At 37.1% G+C, this 17,252-nt stretch overlaps 1 protein-coding gene across 1 annotated transcript in view; it reads right to left on the bottom strand.

The window, feature by feature from the left end:
• GABBR2 (gamma-aminobutyric acid type B receptor subunit 2) overlaps positions 1 to 17,252 on the bottom strand; it is a 495,928-nt gene that overhangs the window by 284,257 nt on the left and 194,419 nt on the right. The window contains exon 3 of the mRNA XM_065629246.1: positions 10,187 to 10,357. Within this exon, the coding sequence (XP_065485318.1) occupies positions 10,187 to 10,357 (171 nt within the window). The remainder of the gene's footprint in view (positions 1 to 10,186; positions 10,358 to 17,252) is intronic.

Below are 17,252 nucleotides of genomic sequence, written 5' to 3'. Positions count from 1 at the left end.
GATTAACTTTTGTCAGACAAGTTGATTCATGACATGGTGGTATAAGTGCTAAGATTGGGTGCAACAGAGAAGGCAGAAACTTGGAGGGGGAAGAGGACTGCCCCTTTCATCAGCTGCCTGCAGTTAAAGGAGAGTAAATAAAACATGAAACTGCACTGGAAGCCAAACTATATGCAGATCAATCTGCCTGCTCCAGACAAATGAAAAACATGGGCCAGATGTTAACAGCTTAGGTTCTTATTTCTCTGGGAGGCTGTCTGCCTGAGCCATATGCTACAGAGTGGTGCACATCACCAGTTCACTCAAGATCCCCAGTGCAACACTGCAGCACAGATAATCAGAGGACGAATTGCACCGTATTCATGTCAGGTCAGATACATGTTTTGGGGATGAATGAGAATATGTGAAAAAAAAAAATCTCAGAAGAGCAGTATTAATCCTCAGCTTGGACCCTCTCTACCTTCTCTATACAGCAAATTAATAACATGAAAAAAGGGCATAATTGTGACTATGTGACACTACATATTCTCCTATATTTCTAGATACGAAGCCCAAGAGGGATGACTAGGATGTCTTCCCTTAAACTCTTTTCTTAGGGAAAAGGGTATCCCTCGCCCTGCAAAGGTTCCACTCTCCTTAAAGGGCAAAAGAAGTTCTGCAATCTACTGAAACTCCATTCTGAATCACCACAAAAAAGCAAAAATCAAGACAGAGAAAATATGGTATAAATTTCATTTGGACACAACCAGTATTGAAATAATCACAGTTCTTAGGAAAATATTTTTTAAAAGAAAATCTCTGTAAATAAATATATCCATGAACAGACAACAACACTGAAAAAAAGACAAAAGAGAACTTAAAAAATAACTCTCATATCCTGAGCTAATTCTAGCTTTAATCATTCACAGTGAAAGTGATAGGAGATGGACATGTTTTTGAAATAAAACTTCAGTAACGGCTCCAGTCCTGCAAATGCTAACTTCAAACAGTTTAACAGCTGCTTTATTTTCTTGACTCCAGTGCTTGCAGATTACCTTCCACAGGGAGTGGATTCTATTAAATTTGCATACCTTTCCAGGAAGGTTCATTGTTCCAAAAGACATTCCATGACTTTTCCAGGATTTTATTCTAACCTCTTAGCAATCAAGACCCTGAATTTTGATAAATTGTTTCAGAAAATGTTATTTCGGTGAAGTGAGCTTACTCTCTTCTGATTTGGTTAATATCACATTTTCCTGCTACTCATCTACATCATGTGAACAACTGTGCCCACTTTTAAATTTTATCACTGCACCATCAATTTTAATTTGAAAATATCCTGCAATTGCCTGATGAATGGAAGATAATTAGATACTCAATCAAAACTATTGTGTGGGGGAAATGCTTACAAGCTCAATCACTGTTTAGAATCATATTTCATCCTTGTATTATCATTTTCAAAAAAAAAAACCAAAACCAACCCCACACCACCACCAAAAACAACCACAAAAACAAACAAACAAACAAACAAAACCCCAACCCACAAAAAAACCAAACAAGCACCAAAGCATAGCAAAACCCAAAACAGAACTAGGACAATGCCGCGGTATAAGAAAAAACAATTTCAATGTGCAATCCTAACATCTGTTAAAACAAGCATTGTCTTGGAACATTTTTTCAATATAATCTAAAAGGGAATTTTTTTCTTTGGCTCTAGATTACTATTAGTTTCAGATAAAGTGATGATTTTTGTATTAGATCCCCTAAGAAACTCTTAACTATACAGAGATTCTCAGCCATGAGGTATAGAATATACCTATCATTCCCATTCCTTTATCTTGTGTTGCAAATATCACCAACCAAAACCAACCTATCACATATGCACGATACCAGGTTTAAATATGAAGGAATGGTGAGCAGTTCTCTAAAAAAAAAAAAATATTAAGTTTGATTTGGTTTTGTTCAAGACACCTGAAGTTTGACAAGGACTTAGTACACGGGAACCCTAGGGCCTCTTAGAGTGATAGCGGAGTGTGAATCTTCAGTGCAGGAAGACACAACCACGTAATACCAGTGTATAGCTCTCATTCTCTGCCAAGTGATATTCTAACCTGTTTTCTTTCTTTTTTTTTTTTTTTTTTTGGGTGGCGGGGTAGAGGGGTGGGTGGGCGGGTGGTGAGGTTGGTTTTGGAAGCTAAAATATTTAAGAAATCTATTTGGAAAAAATAAGAAAAGAAAAATATTGGATAAAATACTACTGCCATAAGAAAAGTTTCCTAGCATGGATGACATTTGAGCAGGCCAAAAAGACATTTATGCATGCCCTCCAGAAAATTCCAGTATGTGGCCACCTATATTTCATGTCTAAATATCTTCCTTTCAGATTCAGAAATTTCTTACTGAAAGAAATGTCTTGGTCGCATCCATGTTAAATTATTGCAGTGATTTTTTCCCCCTTAAACCACTTAATAGACACCAGCAAAGATACAGTTTCCTATTTATAAGGGATGTATTTATATATCCTGTGATATTAGCACAAGTCACTTTCAGAGGCTGCCTTTCTGTGAAGATCATAATGTATCAACTTGATCATAGGAAAGCGTAATTGTAAGACAGAATGGGAATTCATTCTCCTTTCCAAGCTCAACAGAACTTGAAGTCAAGCTGTTCATACAATTTTGCACTACAAATCAGGCAAGAACTGGGAATAGGGCAATGTGAAGGAAGATCTTGGGCAATTCTGTGCCTGTACTTCTGCTTTGCAGGACCATCTAGATACCACTAAGGAGGACGGAATCTCTATATTTCTGTTTATAAAACTCACTGAAACGATCTTTGCGAAAAGAAGATTGGGACTTGTTGAGAATAGGAACCTAAAACACATTGCAAAGGAAAAAAACAAGCAAGCAAACAAAACCTCATTTCTTCATAATGTGTGAAGTTGGATTAAATACAGACTTTGTTTTGCTAGCATTTTTGACATCAGTAGTTCAGAGTTTTCAAGGCATGTATCCAATCTTGGTGAAAATTTTAAATTTTTTTTTTACTGATTTAAAAGAAAGAAAAATCAAAATACCTCTTTATTTGATACAGTATGTATTTCAACAAATGCTTAAAGAATATTTAAGGCCATTTCAAGGCATCTCAAGCATTCTCCAAACACAAGAACAGACTGTGTGAATAACTGTCCAGTAACAATGGGAAAAAAGACAACTTTTGCCTCAAAAACTTCATATTGGTATCCCAAACAAGGCTTACCGACTTATTTCCAGTTGGCTTTATAAATAGTATTGAATACTGGGCAGAAGTTATCTGCTTGTTTTGTCCCAACTATAGAAATCTATGTTAGGAAAAGATTGCTCCTTCCCCAAAAGCAGATGAGTACATGGATGTGGGAGAAATACCTGGGTGGAATGTGAAAGGAAAGACATAAGAGACAGAGATCTTTTCTTTTTCTTTAGGGTTCAAAATATGAACCAGTAAAAGCCATCTGACACACTTTGTGAAAAGAATGAAATTATGCAGAAAACAAACAAAAAGAATACAGGAAAAAGACACAACACCTTGAAAAAATGAGAAACAGTAGGAAGAGACAGTTTGAAAGACTTCTAGAGTTAAACAATGACATTTATAACATCTCAGTTTTCCTTCTCTCTTTCTCTTCTCTCCATGCTTTTCCCCATATTTTTCTTTGACTGCCTTCTGTGTCTCACATCTCTTCTACCTCTCTTTATGCTTTTCTGCTCTCAAAGTTGAGGGTACAGGACTCCTTCTAGGATGAAATCACTGGGTATTATTCAGAGCTTCCAGCTTAAACGTTGCTGTTATCTGGTAAATTTGATGCTTCTAAACCATTCTTGGAGAGAAAGTAATATTTTTCTTGCTGCCATAAAACCTCTTTGAAACAGTGATGGAGAGTGGAAATCTCTGCTTTTCTGTCTCTCCTCAGAAGCCAAGCCTCAGAAGTCAGAGTGCAACAGCACCTTGAAGTCTGCACAATGCATACCTACAACCACCAAAAACTGGTGTCTCAAGGTTGTTTTCTGGCTGAAATTTAAAGGTCACCAGATATCTCATTTCTTTTCCCTTCCTAATCCCTCTCAGCCCCTCAGTAACTCTCTCATTGCATCTGCTCATCCAACAAATTCTTATCAGAACTGACCACTAACTCAGATCCTAGTTTGTAGACTCCACAGTGAAAGTACAAGGTTATAATAAATAAACTTCTAGATTAGACTTCTACCTTGCGTTTTCTACAAGAATAGGCATATACTACATTGAGAAGGCTTGTTTACTAGCTGCTTTTCATTGGAATGATTTTCTTTTTTTCCAGTATTAAATTTCCTGGAATGAGAACTGGCATTTATGGATGCTAAATGCTTTCAATTTAGGTAAAATGGACCCTGACAACCTTTCTGAAGTAGATGTCACTGCACAAAATGTAGCACAACTTTGAGAAATCCTGCAAGTGCTAATCATGTCAGTCAAAAAAGTGCTATTTTGTCCACTCACAGGGGATACTTCTTTTAAGTTTTTGTCACCAAGGTATTTTTAGATTATTAAACTCCATGAAGATTGTGATAGAGTCACTAGAGAAAATATTTTATCTTTTATTTTTCATATTGTTAATCCATTTCATTAGCTTACGGCACACTCCTCATTTCTTCTGTCTTTTTGAAATGCCACCTACACTGATAAAATTACATTAAGAGTTCTCAATATTTCCAAGAAGCAGCAGAGAAATCACATAAAGAGATGACTATTAAGAAGTAGAGAAAAACAAAGAGTCACTTGAGACGATCACAATTTGACTTGTTTTAAAAACAATCTCAGACAAGATACTCAGTGGGAGGGAAATATATATATTTTTTTTAAAATCTAGAAATATCACGAATATGGTACCAAATGTGAAGCTAAAATGCAGTTTCACTGTATTTTAACATGACAGCGAAGCAAAAAGAAACAGCTGAAAACAGTCTGGAAGAAGCGTCTTATCACAAAACAAGGAAGCAAGAATCCTTCTGAGTGTAATCAAGCGCTAACTTGCAGTTTGAAACATATTATGAAACAAAAGGAGTGAATAAATAAAATGACCAATATGCAAGAAAGAACAGTAAAATACTGAAGTAAGATAAACTAGAATTACTGATTCGCAAATACAGCATTACTTGAAAACTAGTACATGATTACACATTTTTCTGTTTCGTTGTCATATTCTGAAGCCTCTTATCTTCTATAATACTGGTGGCTCCCAATAGTTTTGAGTTATTGATAGCTAAGTGTGACTTCATTCTCGTGACTCTCCGTACCAAAACATGTAGCTCAGCAAACACAGACCACAAGTTTGCCTAAATCAAAATACAATCCCAAACAGGTAGTGCTAGACAGCAGCAAAATTGGAGGCACCAGTTAATGCAAAATCTCCAATCAGCTGAAAGCTCACTTGGGAACTAGAAAGAGGACAGGGTCAGGACTTTTCTGAGAGCTGTGTGTGCAAAGCTGTAATTCTTCAGGGATGATAATCATTAAAGCTAGCCTTGCTTTGAGCAGCAGGTTGGACCAGACACCCCTGCGAGGTCTCTTCCAACCTATATTATCCTATGATTATATACCATAGCAAACACTTAAAGCTGAAAATCCTGAAAGTATTTTGTAACCTCATTTATGAACCTCTGCCACAGAATTATTAACTTTTTAAACAGAATCTTCTCCCAGAGGATGAGAATAGGGCAGCAGCCCACAAAATCTAGGACACAAAAGCACAATGGCTATGAGTTTGTCCTAGTTTAGTAACAGAACTGATGCAGTTTGTGTATTACCCTTATACCAAGACAACTTACACAATTTAAACATTAATCCAGTGGAAGAGACATTTCTGGTTGTACAAACAGACCTGAATAACTTAGAAACGATACTAATAGTGAGCTGTGCTATTGGCAAGCATGGAATTCAGGTCACCTGAGAAGTCATAATGCTTGGGATCCAAGAAAGGGAGTCTCAAGCCATGCTAGCAGAGTCAGATATACAGATATTGCCCATGTGCTTCAAGAACTGAAAGCATGTTGGCATAAACATCTCCATTCTCTCTACCTTCCTTTTGTCTCTCTATGTGACCTGGAGAATAAGGAAGATGTAATGTTTATAAGAGAGAGTTTTTCCACCAAGTAAAAACAACTGGGTGATAACACAAAGTGTCTAGGGAGAGTTCCCAAGGGAAACGACTGAAACAGAAGCAAGAGATCCTCTGTAATTTTTGCCTCCAGAGATTAATTGGAGCAAGACTGACAATCTAAGCAATTGAGACAACTGCCTCATTACCAGGCAAGGTAAACCAATAAACAGCTTTTTAACTTTCAGGATCAGCTAACTTGTGGACAAGTTTGGTAAGCTTTAATTACCAGGATATAAGATCATAGTACAAATTGCAAAGAGACAGCAAATGGTAATCCAACTAAAGAAAAAAGTTATCAGCTCAAAAAACCAGAAGTTAGATGGCAGCTGAAGAGATGCAATTGGAGTTCCTGTTGACCAAACCATACGAGTATGAAGTCTTCTCTATATAACGTGAACAAGAAGGCAGTATCTATCTCCACATGTGTTTAGGTGGAAGGACAACTGGAAGAAATTAAGATGGACATGCAAATTGTTCTAGTTTTTTTTTTTTTTTAAAAAAAGTCTTTCTGGGAGATGGAAAAATGAGAGAGAGCATTGTTCTCTCTTGCTGCAAAGAGTAAACCCATCTGAGTTAGTGCATAGGTTTCTCTTAAGACCCCATTAGTTTATTTTTGCTTATTTTATATGAGAATAAACAGAGATGACATTCAGTTACTTCTGGTCTAGTGGCTTATAATGCATATTCAGCACAGAAAAGAAGAATCATATTCTAAACTCAGTGGCATTTTACAACAGAGAGTGAAATTTTAGATGTTATTCAACAATGTTGTCACTTTCAAAACATGTTAGAAGGATAGTCTTGCCTAACGTTCCTTTAGAGGGAAAATTCTGGTTTCGGTGGATGTACAGAATCAGTCACAGAATACCAGCTTGGAAGGGACCACAAGGATCATCTGGTCCAACTTATTTTAGCAAAAGCACGATCTAAAGACAGCCCAGCACCCTGTCCAGCAGAATCTTAGAAGTGTCCAATATTGAGGAATCCACCACTTTCCTGGGGAGATTACTCCAATGGCTGATTGTTCTCATCATGAAAAATGTCTTCACGAATAACTTGTACTCATTATTCCTCATCTTTTCCATGGGACTCCTTATAAAAAGAGAGTCTCCATCTTCTTTGTAGCCCGCACCTGGAGGTCACTAACAGGACTTCATTGTCCCTCTTCTGGGAACTCCACCCACACCTTTAGTCCTGTGTCTTCAGCCTCTGCCATGGACCTGCTCAGCAATCACTAGGCCTGACCCTAACCTGCAGATTAACTTCCCAGCTTGGCCTGGGACCTGCCTCCTCGCCATGGACTTACTTGTCTGACTGGCCTGCACCCTTGGCTTAGCCTGTCCTCCAGCTCTGGGCCTGCCCTTCTCCCTTGCAGCGGGGCTGGGCTCTGCCCGGCCGTTGCGTGTTCTCTCTCTTCTCTGCTGCTGCTGGCTCCCACCCCTCAGTGCTCCCCAACAGCCAACTACTTATTTCCTCCAGTTCTTCCTGTGCTTTCACTGTTTGCACAGGGAAGGAATAAATTCTGCAGGGAGCTGAAAATGAAGGATGGAACCTCCTATAATTTCAAAGACTCGGGACTCAACATGCTCTAGGAAGATCACTTGAATTCAAGGAAGTTCTAACTGTATCGCTCATTACCTGAAGGCTTGAATGAATCACAATAAATTGAGTTTACAGTCTGACACAGGGAGTTGTTGCTTACCTTTCAAGAGGAACAGAAAAAACTTTGAACTCAAGTGCAGCACCCTAACAAACCCTTGGAAGCTGCAGTTTTAACATTTAAGTGACCCTGATAGACATAAGTCCATACATCTGGAAGACCAAGAATCCCTATGTTGCGTTTGTTCAGTCTTAGCTTAATAAACTCTCCATGATGAAGGTTCAACAACCTTCCCAGTCTATTCTACTGTTTTCCACTTTTAATCTTTCTCATTAAGCCACTTTTAATCTTTCTTCTCTTCAAGAAGGAAGTAGATCAGAGACGTCTGTAAAAACATTCAGTTATCTAGAAACATTTTACGGATGTCTCTGATCTTTTTCCTTCTGGAAGATGATACTAGACTGAGGTTCCAACTTACATCTGAGAACTAAGAACTGTTGAAGTTTACTCTGTGTGTTTTAAGTGTCAATATTGAATTACATTGAGGGTGGTGAAATGAGAGCTGTTTGTTTGCTTCCTTTTCACAGAACGTCAAGCAGTTTGACTTTCTTGACCCTTACGCAGTTCATGGTTCATTGTAGCGCTTCCTGTATCTTTCTCTGGAGATCTGCTGCCCAGATAGCCATTTGCACTTTTTCACTAATGCATTATTTATATTAAAACCTTTCTCTGCTTGTCAAGATCATCCTGAAACCTAATTCTGTCCTTTGCAAAGTGCTTGCAGCTTTCCCCAAGTAAGTATCAACTGCAGATTTAATAAACATTTTCTCTATCCCACTATCTAGAGAAAACCTTATCTCTTTCTAGAGAAAAACACTTGACAGAATCCCATCCTGCTTGTTTGACACTGAACCACTGATAACTGCTCTTTGAAATTATAATTCCAAGCCAGAGAAGGATAAAGCATATCTTGCTTTTTGGTGACTTTTTGCTTCAGCATTTGTTTTAAAAGCAAATATTCAACTGATCTGATGCCAATTAACCCTGGTGGCAGAGATATGGGTTAAACACTACTCTTACAGTATCATTCTCAAGATCAAGTTTCCCTACCTTTCTTTAGGAACACCTTTAACATTTTGAGAAGTTATAAAACATCACACTTATAACCTACTCCATTTCCTTGAGACCTGTTATCTTAGCACAAAGGGAAACTAGATTTCTTTCCATGATTTATTCTTGTTAAATCCATTTTAGCTATTGCTTAGCATCTTTTTATCTTCTGGGTGATTCCAAACAGATTATCTACTCAAGTGTCTTTCCAGGAATTAAATTTAGACTGACTGGTCTGTAACTCCCTGGGTCTCTCTGTGTTTTGGGGAAAGACAGACACAAAGGTTTCTTCTCTCCTCCTACAACTCACTTTTTATCTTTTAATTCTCAAAGCATGTAAGGGAAGACTCTTAAGATTTCTTAAGTACTCCACAATGAATTAACTGTGCCATACAATTTGAAAATATCTGACTCATCTAAGCAGACTCCAACCTATTCTTACCCCTGTTCACTAGTTTTAATTATGCTAGTCTTCAGAACTCAGGTTTGTTTGTTTTTTTTTTTAAAAAAAAAGAGTGCTGAGGAAGGAAAAGAAAAACAACAAAAACCAAAACCCACACAATCACAAAACTGGCATGCCTCTATTAATTTTGCCTCTCTGCTAATTAATGGGCCAACTCTGTCCCTTGTCTTGCTCTGATTACTCACTTATAGGATGTTTCCTTTTAACTACTTATAGTTAAAACCACGCTTTAAGCACCTGGTCCACACTTTTTTCCAGTTTCTGTGACCAAAATGTTGCTCAGGGTGAAGCTCATAAGATTTGGAGGGTGCATAATATGTGATCTTATCACTTCTGGGGCCTTCAGTCATTTCTGTGTCAGTAGGCTCCTCCAGTATTTTCCACCATAGACTTACCACATTTTGACCCTTAAAGTTCAGACTGATCAGATTGATGCTTATAATATAACTAAGCAAAAAAGGAACACAATGACATGAGATTTATTCTCTCTTTTAAGCGAACTAACATCAGGACACAAGTCTCTTTCAAAATCATACACTTTGGCAAGCCAAAGAATATAAAGGAATATTTGCTAAAAAAAAAAAAAAAAAAGTTTTTCTTTTGCACTTGGGTGCAATGATCTTGGTGTAAAAAACAGTAAAGGAAAAGCATGGGTGTTTTTTTACTATAGACAGTCAAATAAGCCCCAGAAAGGAATTAAGTTTATTCAGTATAGCAAATGTGACCTAGTAAGACAAAGCCAAACAAGACTGAAACAGTGGGTCCGTTTCTTTTTACTTAATTGCTATTAATGGAGGAACTAGCTCCTCAGAAGCCTGATATTAGTACTTCTCTTTGTGTACTAGAAATATGTGAATCTTACCTCTGAGAACCTTTGTACATCCTGGGTTAAAGTTCCTACTCTCTTCCACTGATAATATTTGAGTAGCTTCAAAATTGCTGGGTTCACTGCGTTATCAGATGGCACTGTCCGGAAGAAATAAGGATATTTTTTCTTATCAGCCAACTCTGGGGTTGTTGCTGCAAATGAAAGCTGAAAAAAATAAAACAACAAAAAAAATGAAAGTCACCATAAGTCATCTATCATCCAGAAGAAAAACGTTGCTCTTCTCAGTGCAACAAGACACAGCCCATGCATTGTAGTCATGTACAGAATTTTCGCCATCATACAGCTTGGAAGTCCTACCAGCATCACTTACTAATTTACTTTTAAAGTAATTACTTTCAAAAGAAATACCTTAGTTATATAAACCACCTGCTACAAAATTAAATGAGGGAATCTTCAAAGTCAATGGTGTACAATCAGAGCAAGAAGCTCTAAGAGAGTAAATCTCTATGATTAACTCCCCATAAACTTCCTTCTACATTTTATTTACAAAAGTTGAGAATTGTTCCAAGGAGATTTTCCTATCTTTGAATTAAAGAGTAAACCTCTAGTAGCCCCTCTTCTTATCTTCAGGTAGGTACCAGAAATGGAGGGAATAATTACAGCAGCCAAGGCTGCACCTCAGAAGTTTACCTGGCTCCCAGTTTCCTCCACTGAAGCAGCCCCCTGTGATCTCTGTTATCAAAGAGGACTCAGTGGCTAATTCTGTGCACCTGAAAACACCAGAATTTGTATGTGGTTTCAGAATGCTTATAATGAGAGAAAAGTCAAAACCTGTTAACACTAAAAAAATCAGGAAACTGCACTGAATTCTTCTGCACAAGTTAAAGGCAGCATATTTTTCTGTAATCTGTTCTATTCTGTTCATTTTTGTGAATGATTTTCAGGCAGTGTTGTGAAGGGAATGCCTTTATATTCACTTTCTGAAAATATTCCTATTCCAGATACTTGTGGTTATTTCCTCCAGTATTTTTTGAGTTGCTAGCAATGTGTTTCCAAGTTTATTTTCAGCCATGCATAGCAATTGAGCTTTTTTTGAAGTACCAATTTAATGCAAATTGGTGTGACTGTTGAGAAATAGGCTCTCTAATACAGTTGTGTTAAGTCTTTCAAAATCAATAGTCAGAAAGTATAGGGGAATTCAAGCCTATATAAGTACTTCCAACCACAGTATTAAGTTTATACCTTTTTCAATCAATCATACAATACATTTGGGCTAGAAAACCTCTTTTGAATTTCAGAACAGAAAATTTTAATCTGAACTAGCAGCTTTAACTTTTTCTTCATGTTTATAAAATCTAGATTTTGCCTGTGAGAGAAAGAAATCCTCTGTTTTATTTTAGACTCACAAAGAACATATTACATTGTTATAACCTCCTAAACCTGAATAGAGTTTATTTTCTTAATTAAAATGCCTGAAATCCAAACAACTTAAAGTGTGTATAACTGGACAGTTTACATGTTATCATTCAAAAAGAGAAGATTCTTTCTCTTCACCAGTCATTAGCTAGAGGAGATTTTTTAAGACCTTTGGCTGCCACGTAACTCTAAGGTAAAATATTTTTAAAATACTAACTGCTCTTTTCTTAGATTTTATGAAAAAAGTAAGCTAAGAGGTACGGTGCTATTGCGGTCTTGATTTTCCAAAACTGTATTGGTTGGTTCACTTAGAACTTCCTAATATTTAGTAATCACCAGTGAGTTTGTGAAGAGCTGATTTCAAGGGGAAAAGAATGAAGGGCTGCCAGGTAGACCGAGCCAGCTTTTCTGTCTAGCCTTGTAATGTTGAACATCATGCATCCACTGCATCATGGAAGTGGGAATAAGGACCTCTATCCTCTGACTGAAATAGAAAACTTGACTTTAGAAATCCAGGATGAAGAGGAATGCCTCTCAGCAGCCCAGCTACTTGCAGCCTAGTGACTGCAAAGGACTTGTTTTTCAAGTTATTACGGTTTTGGATCGAATATAATTTGATTGATCCTTAAGTAAAAGAAGTCAAGAGAAATGCTGACACAAGAGTAGTGAAAAGCAACATCGGCAAGGTTGACAGATTGAACAGTATATTTTTCTTATCAAAAAATCCCTTAGTAACTAGGATCATCTCTATAGCCGTGAGCTGGCTTTAGGGTGGAGATCTGTGATAGAAGCAAAGGCAATTCAGATCCATCCTTTGACATTTTAGTGACTCCAACAAAGTGCCCAGATTAGTATCCTAATTGACCACATTTCCTTGGGAAACAATGAAGCAAAACTTTACCTCTTTTCATTGATTAAAGGAAGATGAAGACTCATAACTTAGATTTCTCAGCCATGTAAAGTGAGGTGAGATGAGATGAATCCAGGTTTATGTGTAATACTAATGACACCTGAATTACAAAAGAATGTTCCTCCTAACTTTCTTTTTGAAGAATGGTTTTATTAAAATATAAAATGGAAAAATTTCATGCCCAAACAGGTCTTGGAATGTCATATATGTTCGGAGGCCTTTCAAGCATCACACATAACATGGTTGGTCTCATTCTGCATCACTTTGCCATTTTAATAAAACACTCATGAGAGATGGATGAATAACCTGAAATAGTTATGTCAACGTTTTTTGTTTTTTTTCTGGTTTTTTGTTTTTTTCTTTTCTTTTTTTCTCTTCTTTTTCACAAAGGTTAAGTGATTGAAAAGATTTAACTTTTCACAAAATCATCCCTATGAGAGTTTGGGGACATGCAATGAATTTAACCCAACAATCACTGGCACTCAATCGTATACTTTGAGAGGGACAAAGAGGGAAAAAGAAGAAGAAAAAACTTATTACATTTTAAAAAGTGATGATGAAAAGATCTTGTTAATAAATAAATTAACACAATGTAGACTCACTAGAAAGTCCATGGTATAGCACAGCTATACAGACATATCAGTAAAATATTCATAATAAAAACTTTAATGAACCTAATAAAACACCACAGTCCACTCACATATGCATTGAGATGATACAGGCCTTGCTAAATGAACATAAATACTCTGTATTTTAGGGCTAAAGTTGTTTATTCATTGCTGATTTGAAACTTGAATCTATTGAAAGGTGAACTTCTTAGAGTTTCTTGACTTCATTCTGCAGGACTGAAAGCCATAGAGATCTGATTTTGCTTTTTGTTGTAGGAATTTCTTATAACTTTTAGTTATTTAGTCAAGAATCTGGATGAATGGCAATGCTACTGCTCATATAACTTTTTGCAAACCCCAAAGGTACTATTTTTTCACATTACTATATTTTTAGAGCATACATATTCATGCATTGCTAAAAAAAATTCTTACAGGTGTTACATAGCTGCCTCTCTGCACAGAAGACGAGTGAGAGATAAAAAAGTTATAAGCAGGACTATAACTCAGCAGTAAATGCCTGTGCGGGGTATAATGTCATTCATTCACAGAAAACTATTTTACATAATTGCTAAAGGTGATGGCCAAAAGTCAAACTTCAAGAAGCAATGAAAGGCAAGAAAATAAGGGTTTTTTCAAACTGCTATAAAATGAAGGACACAGTGGACATATACCAGGTGATAAATCATAATTTTCTGTGTGGTGTTTGTGTATGTGAATTAGCAAACAGATTCTGTGCATATGTGTTTGTAGATCTAGAGAAAAAAAAAATCATTTGTATTTATTACATATACATCAGTTTTAATAGTGTCAGAAAAATTGAAGCTACTTCTCAGGTCATCTCTGAGAAATCTCTTTCTTTAGAATATCTGCTTATAATTTGGTGCAATTTGTGAGCAACTGCTTCTGAACTGAAAGTGAGTGTATGTAGGGAAACGTATGTAAGCTATGAATCAGATGGAGATTTCAGGGATGAAAGAGAGTTTAGAATTTTTAAATTGAAAAGAACATAGCATTTACCATCCAAGTAAGAATAACCATAGTACAAACTCAAAACCAAATAGACCGAGGTATTGAAAAGCTAATGTTTATTTCTTCATAAATGTCATAAATTAGTAAAAGTTCTGCTGCTTAAATATGACAAGTCTGCTCAAATTCTAACATGAAAGACTCTATTTAACAGCTAAAATGCACTCTTTCTGACTTTTTAAATGATTCTTACTTAGCAGTTTTGTTAGAAAATATTTTGTCTGCATATGTTGAAGAGAAACAATAATGTTAATACCCCAGAAATCATTCAAATCTTGAGTGAGTATGGAAGGAATCAATGTAAAAGGACTTTCAAGGATGTCACCTGAAGCTGATTTACTTCTACAATGTTTAGCTTACTGTGGCATTCTCCCTGTCATATACCCCACAGACCATGTGGCAGCAAAAGCACAGCTGACTGGAGCAGTCCATAAAGGGTGACCACAAGCTGGTATTTCAGACAAAGTTCCAGCCCCACCAAGTCGGTGCCAAAACTTCCACCAACTTCCTCAGAGCCCAGTTTTGAGCCTGGGATCTGAGTACCCAGAAATCAGATTTACTTAGTGAGATTTAACTACACCAGTGTAATTGCACCTCTGTAGGTCATCCTGACATTTTGCAGATTGCCGCCGCTCAGATCTGTAGTAGTACAGATTCTGCTTTTTTAAAAATAAAAATATACAGCTGGCTCAAGAGTGAGCCAAGCAGTTGTGCTTCATTGCCAGGAGTGGAGAAGCAGAGCAGGAAGGCAGCGAATGGCTTTATCTTACCCTGTGAATAGAAAGGAAGCAACAAATACCAGTTCTTGAATGGGTCCAAAGCAGAAGAATTCAGGAAATGGTGTGAAACAGAAAAAGAAAAAAAACATTAAAGAGGATGCAGAAAGGATCTGATGGCACTATGCGTGTAAAAGAGTGTCTTATGGTAAAGAAAATGTAGTAAGTTTTTGTACTTCAAAAAAGAAAGGGCTTGGAAACTATCCAAAATTGAAAAAGCCAGATTTTACTTTCATACTAAAAAACCAAAACAAAACAACCCACAAAACCAAACAAACAAACCCCCAAACAACCAAACATTATTCCACAGAAGTCAAGGCAATTTCTTTGGATTCATACTGAGAGCCGAAGTAGACTTTGGTAATGGAAAAGAGACAATGTTATACAAGTATTGTGAAAAATACTTCAGCCCAATATGACAGATGGCCAGGGTAAGGAATTTGAACTGGTGGACTTTGCTGAAAAACTGTAAAATAGACAGAAGGATTTTTATTCAGGAGGTCTTGGGGTCAGGTATATGTTTTGATAAATTAAATTTTCTCCAGAAGGTGATACTTATTGAAACAGGAAAACATTAATTTTGTTGAAAATCCATACAGTTGCTTCGAAGGGTTGTGGGTAACACTAGATAGAGTGAGGTGAAAAAAAAAAAGTTAAAGCAAAGTGTAGAAAGGAACAATGCTGCACAAAGGGAGTAGAAGCTAGCTCTATAACCTCAGATGAAGGTGAAATGAGGCATAGTAGATTAAACCAAAACCATCAATCTAAAATGCTTTCACATTAAAGCAAGTATGTTCCTGCTTTAGGGAAGTAACAGTGCATTCCCTTTAAAAAAAACAGTACAGCAGTGGGAATGGTAAGATGATAAGCTCTAGCATTCATTTAAGAAAATGGGATGCAACGCTAATGAAATCAATAGGAAAGACTAGGAGTTATGTAAGAGAGGATGGATATTAGAGAGATGAAACAAAATTAGAAAATGGAACAACACTATGACTGTGTATGTTCCATATAGATGTCCAGAGGCTGGAAGCTGAAAGGCTGAAGCCAGTCTGCAGTTCCAAGAACTGCAAAAGGAAGCGAAGTTGCCAGAAACAGCAAGTGGTGTTCTGGTGTTCTTACGGCTTGTCTCTAAGAAGCATTTATGTTTAAATGTTGTCACTGTAATAATGTGCAGAAGTCTGGTTAAAATAAAAGCACAGAACTATCCCTGGGGTCACCCTAATCTAAGGCAACAGGTCTGTTTAAGAGTCACGTGTACTTAAGAGGACTGCATTAGCTGAAGTAAATCAATAACAGAAACCCTTGGCAAAGTTACTGTAAGGTCCACAATGCCAGTGGGGCAGGAAACTGCACCCCTCTCATAGAATCATTTTGGTTGGAAGAGACTCTTAAGATCATTGAGTTCAACCATAACCTAAATCTGGCACTAAACCATGGCACTAAGAACCTCAGCTATATGTATTTTAAACCCCTCCAGGGATGGTGACTCCACCACTTCCCTGGGCAGCCTGTTCCAATGCCTGACAACCCTTTCCATGAAGAAATTTTTCCAACATCCAATCTGAACCTTCCCTGGCGCAACTTGAGGCCATAGCGTGACCTGTGGAAGATCAGCAGTATCTCCCACTACAGACTTCCCAGCAGCTCAAAGGAGCCCCCCTAAAACCTGGCAGGAGGTACCAGAAGATCTGGATTTGTTAATCCCAAATTGAGAAAGAGGTGTTACCCTCACCACTTGCCTCTCCAAAGGAGCAGGCTGTGAAACTAAGATACATGCTCTGTGAAAAGAGTATTATACACTGAGGGGGGAGGGAGGGAGGGAGAGAAAGAAAAAAAATAAAAAGGCAGTCTTAGGTAACAGGGTAATCTCCCTTTAATAAAATGTCATCTGCTAAGACAAGTGATTCATGTTTGCAAATGGGGAAAATTAGCTTATTGAGCACCAGAGAGGTTAGCTTAATTTTCCTAGGCTTCTGCACCCTGGCTTATACAAGTATTTTATTAGTGATCCCGAGAAATTTAAATCTGCGTGTTTCTACAAGACTAATGTTGATGAAGAATTTTTTATATATGGCAGATATCACCCGTATTTCCTCTACCTTTTCTAGAAAGCTAAATTATGCTGATAAATCGGCATGGCTAAACAGGATATTAACTGCTGATTCAATTGAATGGTGATATCATTTATTATCATCACAACTGAAGATTGCATGTCATGTATCGTTAGAGAGGAAGCAATATTTCCTGTGAGAAAGGAAAGTACAAATAATTATTTCCAAAAAGAAAGCAGAATGTCAGAAAGCTCCACAGAAAATACTCTTACAATAGTACAGGACTGCCCATATAGAATCTCATAATAC

The sequence above is a fragment of the Caloenas nicobarica genome, chromosome 2 (genome assembly GCF_036013445.1).
Source record: "Caloenas nicobarica isolate bCalNic1 chromosome 2, bCalNic1.hap1, whole genome shotgun sequence".
Classification (NCBI taxonomy): domain Eukaryota; kingdom Metazoa; phylum Chordata; class Aves; order Columbiformes; family Columbidae; genus Caloenas; species Caloenas nicobarica.
Note: the sequence above shows the minus strand (reverse complement) of the source record. Positions and strands in the feature narration are given on the sequence as shown.